The 7,515-nt window shown below is 48.0% G+C and overlaps 1 protein-coding gene across 1 annotated transcript in view; it reads left to right on the forward strand.

The window, feature by feature from the left end:
• Window positions 1–7,515, forward strand: part of PCSK6 (proprotein convertase subtilisin/kexin type 6) — a 137,676-nt gene that overhangs the window by 59,166 nt on the left and 70,995 nt on the right. The window contains exon 7 of the mRNA XM_015417963.1: window positions 6,700–6,872. Within this exon, the coding sequence (XP_015273449.1) occupies window positions 6,700–6,872 (173 nt within the window). The remainder of the gene's footprint in view (window positions 1–6,699; window positions 6,873–7,515) is intronic.

The following is a 7,515-nucleotide window of genomic DNA, read 5'->3' on the forward strand; positions in this document are numbered from 1 at the left end:
ACAGAGCTCTTTTTACAGGGGCTGCTGTAAGCTCTTGGAGGATTGGCTACATTAGGGGTGTGTCGCCTAATATGCAAAGGAGTTCCTGCTACAAAAAGAGCATCATCAGGAGTTAGTTGAAGTGGCTAGAAACCCAAAGCGGGGGACGGAGCAGGCTCTGCTTGGTGGGGAGTCCCGTCCATCATTCTCTGAAAACTGCATCTAATTTTTCCCCTCGCCCGTTCTTTCATTGTTCTCCCATTTCGTTCCCTTCTTTGCTGAGGGCAAAATACATTTACTGCTCAATAAACAAAAAGTGGAGCGCTAGCCCATCTTTCTTCCCTTCCACTGGCTCTTTAAAGTCATCCACCAACTGAAGCTTTTATTGCTTACACTGTGGGAAACGGCTGATTTATTCCTTCTCCTTCCCATCTCCTCCCTTTAACCTCCACTTCTGTCTGACAAACCGTAGGTTCCCTCGCAATTGTGCTTGCGCGAGGCCCTGATGGCTGGCTGGGCTAACAACATCAGAGGTTATGTAGTCAGGAGTTAAGGGGATGTCTTTCCCTCTGTCTTATACGCATGGCCCTTTTTGCTTTATTAAGGCTGATAGAAAAATGTCTAGGAAACAATGGAGGGGATAGGGGCAACCTGTTTGGGGGCCCGTAGAATTGGACCCCCTGGTCCAATGTTCTTGAAACTTGGTGGGTATCTTGGGGAGAGCCTCCAGCAGCTACCCTGCAAGTCTGGGGCCTCTCCCTCAAACCCCCTCCCCTCCAGCCCCCAGAATATACCCTATGTTTTCGTTCTTGACTTCAATGGCCCATAGGATATAATGGGGCGGAATTCAATTCGGCAGCAAGCCGATTCAGATCAGAGAATCTGAATCGGCCCGCAGCAGCCCGAAAGGGGCCAAAAAATTTCACCCCTACTTCCTTGTATCCCTTCTAATCTGATTGCTCAGCAATTTCATCGAGTGCCCACAAGTTCTTGGATTATGAGAAAGGGAGAAAAGTCCTTCTTTCTCAACCTGCTCTGTCCCATGCATAATCTTGTAAACCTCGATCATGTCACCCCTCAGTCGTCGTTTCTCCAAGCCAAAGAGCTCCAAGCACTTAACCTTTCTTCATAGGGAAAATGTTCCAACCCTTTCCCTTGCTTCATGCTCCAGCCCTTTCCCTTGCTTCATGCAAGAGCCACATAGACTAAATGTCAGATGCTCAAGAGCCACAAGTTGACCTCAGAGGAAGAGGTGGGTTTCGGGAGTGGCCTGAAAGTGACATCACAGGAAGGGACAGAGAGAGAGAGAGAGAGAGAGAGAAAGAGGGACAGAGAAGGACAGAGAGAGATAAAGAGGGACAGAGGAAGAAAAAGGGACAGAGAGGGAAGGGGACACAGAGAGAAACAGAAAGAAACAGACAAAAAGACAGAAAGGAGGAGAGAAAGAAAGACAGAAAGAGAGATTTAAAAGCCCATGGTGGGGGAGGAGAGAGAATTGCATGGCCTCCCTGAGGCCCTCCCTCCTTCCCTCCCTCCCCGCAGCCCCCTCCCCATGGTGCTGGTGGCGAGAGGCCCATGAAGAGTCTCTCCCTGTGCTCTGCTTAAAGGCTTATGGAGGCTGGGGAGGCAATGTCGCATCCTGGCCGGGGCCCTCCCAAGCTCCCTCCTTCCCTTCCTGGCAGACACCATTCCCCGCACTCCCCCATGGCCCTTGTGGCGAGAGGCCCTCTGACCCCCCCCCAAAAAAACAGTCCCCGTCACCCTGCTCTGGAGTGCCCGGGCGCTCTTGGCCACCCTGGGCCACCCACCCACCCCCGAAAAGTGCCTGTCACCCTGCTCCAAAGCGTCCGGCCAAGCACAGCCCAGGCGCTCTCAGCCATCCACCCACCCCCTGAAAACAGACTCCCCACCACCACCACCCAGGTCACCACCACCCAGGTCCCAGCCCAACTTACCTTTCTGGCTCCCAGCAGCGGCGCCATTAAGAAGCGGCACGTGAGGGCTGCTGCCAACTGTGGACCAATGTTCCTTCTAAGCCGTGGAGTCTCATAAGGGGAAAAAAATCCTCTGCTTTCAACGTGGCGGGCGGGGGGAGGTGGCCAGACTCGGGAGCCGCAGAAGAGGCCTCCAAAAGCCACGTGCGGCTCACGAGCTGCATTTTGGCCATCCCTGGGTGACTTTGAGCTAGTCACTTTGGCTCAGTCTAACTTGCCTCACAGGGTTGTTGTGAGAAGAAGAGTGTTGTAAGCTGCCTCTTGGTCTCTGTCGGAGAGAAAAGCAGGCTATAAATATCTCAAACAATTAAATAATAATATATCACTTACAGACAACAGTAGAATTATGCAGAGTGGTAACCACGTTAGTCTCTTTGTAGCTAAGTCAAGTTAAAGTCCAGTGGCACCTGAAAGACGAACCAAATTTGCTCCAGAACTTTTCATGAATCAGAGCTCTCTTCAGAAACGAGTCACACGCACTTGCCAAGTTTTGCAGCTTTGGATGCCAGGACCGGTCACACTCTGCAGCGTGCAAGAAATATCCACAGATTGAGTTAAATTATCCAGGAAGCAAGCTGGAAAATGACCCACCTGCTTTGGTGGGGAGGGCGGGGTATAAATCAAATAAATAAATAGCTGTATTTATTGTATACCTCGCTTTTTAATACATTTCTTTGCGCCTCACTTTTTCGCTATGAACAAGTCAGATTGCGGCAGCCTTTGCTACAACTGAAGAGTTTTCAAAGTGAGGAGGACGCTTTGCCAAAGAGATGGCAGGCGTTCAGCAGTTGTTGCATTGGAAGTGGTGGGCAGACAGTCTGAGGCCAGGTGCCTTCACAAGAGTTCTGAACCCCAGGTGTTCAGCCCTAGGCCTTTCTGGTTGGCTCCTGCAGCAGCTGCTGGTGTTCTTTCTATCCCTCCCAGAAGATGACAAGTCTTGGGGCACTAGGCCTTTCTGGTTGGCTTCTGCAGCAGCAGCTGGTGTTCTTTCTATCCCTCCCAGAAGATGACCGGTCTTGGGGGGGGGGGGGGGTTCAATTTGACTTTGACTGGTGGCTCCTTGCTCACTCTGTCTGTTGCTCCTATTTGACAGTCACTGGCAGTCTTTAAGCAGCGGCTGGACAAACACTTGTCAGGGATGCTCTAGGCTGATCCTGCAGTGAGCAGGGGGGTTGGAATAGGTGGCCTGTATGGCCCCTTGCCATACTTGAGCTGCAGTGGCTCAAGTGGTTAAGACGCTGAACTGTGGAAGGTCAGTAGTTCAGCAGTTCGAGACCCCCGAGGGCCGCATGACGGAGTGAGCTCCCGTCTCTAGTTCCAGCCAGTCGAGTCCGACTCTAGGGTTGCGGTGCTCATCTCCGTTTCAAGGCCGAAGAGCCAGCGCTGTTCGAAGACGTTTCCGTGGTCATGTGGCCCAGGTGCACAGAACGCTGTTACCTTCCCACCGAAGTGGTACCTGTTTATCTACTTGCAATTTCTTGCTTTCGAACTGATAGGTTGGCAGGAGCTGGAACTAGAGACGGGAGCTCACTCCATCTTGCGGCACACGGGTCTCGAACTGCTGAACTACTGACCTTCCACAGCCTGCAGTTCAGCGTCTTAACCCCGCCACGAATTTTGTTAGTCTTTAAGGTGTTACTAGGTTCTTGCTCTTTTCTAAATATGCACCCTGGTTTTGTATCCGTGGGCTTTCTACATTGTGATTGGTTTATGTAATTGCATATTCTTTCATTTTGTATGTATGAAATAGCAGATAATTGGACATTAGAGTATTTATGAATGTTTAATAATATATAAAAATACAAAATTCTTTTGATACAAATACTTAAAACGGTATTTAAATATTCATTGTTAAAAATCATACAACATTTAGCTTTGGCTATTAGATTAGCTTTTCTAAATCCAAGCATCATAAACCTTGCTTGTGACAAGAAAAAGAGATGTCTACAAGAAGAAGAGTTGGTTTTTATACCTCCCTTTTCTCTACCCTAAGGAGTCTCAAAAGAGCTTTACAATCGCTTTCCCTTTCTCTTCCCACAACAGATACCTTGTGAGGGAGGTGGCCCTGAGAGAGTTCTGAGAGAACTGTGACTGGCCCAAAGGCTTCATATGGAGGAGTGGGGAATCAAACCTGTTTCTCCAGATTAGAATCCACCACTCTTAACCACAACAGCACGCTGGCTCTACAACTGCTGTAAAAAAATCATAGAATAGAGATGTCATTTTATATTGCTGAACAAAATGTTTTGGTGAGGTAGCACAGCCTGGCAGTCATTTTCCAGTTGCAATTTCGGCTGTAAACCTTCGGGAAAGCACTGGTGAAAATTCAGCTTGTTTTTGCTGAACGTCGCTCCCTTCCCGTGGTACATAAGGTTGTTCTCTGCAAGAAGGGGATAACGTTGGAAAGGAAACGTGTTTGAGTTGACTGCTGTCCACATGACAGCCGTAGCATTAAATCTCTCAGCTATTGTTGTTGTTTTATAGTTTTTAAAGGGGAAATATATGCAAGAAAATATGTTTGCTTTTTTATTTTTAATAAAGAGAGGATGTCATGCCTGGCTATATTAGGAACTAAAATTACAGTCTGCTGCCCTTCCTTTCTGAAATGGTCCACCACCCGCAGCAGTAGTCTGAACTGTGATAAATAATAAACCCTGCCTCTTTGCCAAGAGATGAGTCAGGCCTCCAGAAATTTTTAAGATTGGCTCTTGTGTTTATGGCCGTTTATAGATTATTTTCAAGGTTGGGCTGTCTTATTTTTATTTTCAGTTTTGTCTTCCCTATTTGCTCTGCGCTTTGCTTTGTATTATTTTTTTTAAAAAAAAAAATACTCAACTGCAAGTAAGATTCTGGGCCCCATCCAGCAAGAACAGCTGCTGAATGAATTCCATTCATTTTGATCAGTCTTGTGTTTCTTGCGCAAGAGACTTCCCAGTGAAGCCAGCCGCTCTTCTCATCTCCTTCTTCTGAACACATCTGGCTATTGCTTTATGTTTTCAGCATCAGCCTAGGAGGTTTAGATGCCCAAGATAATCTAAAAACTGAGTGCTTCACCCCTCTGTAGGAAAAAACAAATCCAGAATGTCTTACTTCTTAAAAATCTCAAGGTTTTCCCTCATGTATGTTACAATAATTTGGAAAACAAACCTATTACGTTAGTTGTGGTTCCATTTTCCTGCAGATTTGGTCCAATCAGTACTGGTGGTTCATGCTTAGATGACGTCTGTATTAGGCTACTGCAGTGCTGTTTATCTAGGGCTCCCCCTTGAAAACTGTTCAGATACAACAGCAGGCACAGAATTCTGAGGCTCACCTTTTCACTAAGGTGAGCCAAACAGTACTTAATACAACAATTGGCACTGGCTTTCAGTTACTTGCTGGACCCAGTACAGGGTATGGCTCATTATCTTTAAGACCCCCACACAAATAAGGTGTGCTTAGTTTGGGGGACGCTTTTTCTCAGGGCTCTTTTTGTAGAAAAAGCCCAGCAGGAACTCATTAGCATAATAGGCCACACCCAACAGCAGGAACTCATTAGCCTATTGGGCCACACCCCTGACCGCACAGCTTATTAGCACATTAGGCCGCACCCCCACGTTACCAGAAGTGTGGTCATCCAGCCACACCCACCTTTTGCTTCTTATTCTCTTTACCTTGTTTGTTGTCAAAACCCAGGGCCTTTTTGGTAGCAGGAACTCCTTTGCATGTTAGGCCACACACCCCTAATGTAGCCAATCCTAATGAGTTCCTGCTGTTGGGCGTGGCCTATTATGCTAATGAGGTCCTGCTGGGCGTGGCCAACTTGGGAGCCAGCCGGAACTCCGTTCCTGTGCGTTCCTGCCCAAAAATAGCCCTGCTTTTTCTTACATGTATTCCCTTGGTGGGGCTGGCAATTTGAAAGGAGGCAGTCCGCCAAGCAGATAATTTTTGGGGATGGCCTGAGTGTTGTATTGAACTGTAGCCCAGCAGATGTCAGGAGCCAGAAAGGCCCAGGAGGGTCCTACCTGGCTGTCACTCTGGCCTGGCCCCTTCATTTGACTAACTTTGCTCCAGCGCAGGCAGAGCTCTCAAGTTGTCCACATTCACCTACCTGTCGGGCCTTCTGCTTCCCACTCACCTCCAGACTGCCAGAGTTGGCCTTTGAGAGGGGTGGGACAGTGCTAAGTTTGGACATAGGGGACTCCAAAAGGTTTCAAAATAAGGCTTGAAGAAAAACTGTCACTCAAATAAGCTTCATGTTGCTTCTTCTGCAGGACCGAGGAAACCACTTGCAGCTGGATTTTGGGGAGGGAAGGATGGCCTGAACAAGTTGGCAACAGTGTTCCCTCTAAGCTGAGCTAGTGTGAGCTAGCTCACAGTTTTTTAGCCTCCGACTCACACATTTTTGTCTTGGCTCAGGAAGGATGGCTCCAGAGCAAACTAATTTACACAGTAGCCAAATCTCTCCTTCACAACTTGAATGCCAGTAGCTCACAAAGCAGAATTTTTGCTCACAAGACTCCACAGCTTAGAGGGAGCCTTGGTTGGCAGTCCTCATCTTTTCCAAGCATACCGAGGGCAGTTTCTCTTTGCATACAGCTGTTGGTGATGCACGCAGCCTTTCATTCCTCACCTGTGCTTCGAAACAAAAGCCCTCCAGTGCTGTCTTTTGGCTCTTCCGCCAAAGCCCCTGAAGACCTAATCTCTGGATTCTTGTTTTCCTTCTTTGGGATGTGTGCGCTTTTAGGTATTCGCATGTTAGATGGCGACGTCACGGACATTGTTGAAGCGAGAGCGATTGGTGTCCGCCCAGAGTACATTCACATCTACAGCGCTAGCTGGGGGCCAGATGATGATGGCCGGACGGTGGACGGGCCCGGCCCTTTGGCCAAGCAGGCGTTTGAGCAGGGAATTAAGAAGGTACGGGAAACCCAACAAGGCTTAAACACCTTCTTAGCTTGCATAAGAAGTTTAGCATATGAGACTTTGGGCGCAGCTACACAGGCAGGAGCAAGGTTCGACCTTCTCCTGGGGCCATGCGGCTGGTGGGGTTTTGTTTCTACCCAGCTGGCAGTGGTATGAGCCCCAGAGGCGATACATGAGATAAATATGCAGGTCCTGCGGGACACCTGCTTCAGGAGAGGGTGACTCAGAATGGGGAAATGGGGAGGGAAAGTGGGTGCTCACCCTTTTCTTTGTCCACTGCGTTTCCCCTCCAGACTGCCTCTCTAGCGGCTTTTTCCCATCCTTTCTCCTCGAGGAACAGGTCTGTTTCCCCTTCACCTTGAGGGTAGACAATGGATACCAGCAAATTTATGTATTTATTTATTTATTTATTTATGTTTGGATTTATATCCTGCCCTACCCCGAAGGCTCAGGGCGGCTGACAAGGGCACCATGTGCCAAGGTTAAAACAATAAAACACATAATATAAAACAATAAATTACAGTAACAAATTTACCAAATTTACAGTACAGATTTAGCCAAGATGGGTAGATCTTAACCTCCATGGTAACTTCCTGAGATCTTGTCATCCAATCCAAATGGCGTATCAATAATAATA

This window comes from Gekko japonicus, unplaced genomic scaffold (assembly GCF_001447785.1).
Source record: "Gekko japonicus isolate JY-2015 unplaced genomic scaffold, Gekko_japonicus_V1.1 scaffold924, whole genome shotgun sequence".
In the NCBI taxonomy this organism is placed as follows: domain Eukaryota; kingdom Metazoa; phylum Chordata; class Lepidosauria; order Squamata; family Gekkonidae; genus Gekko; species Gekko japonicus.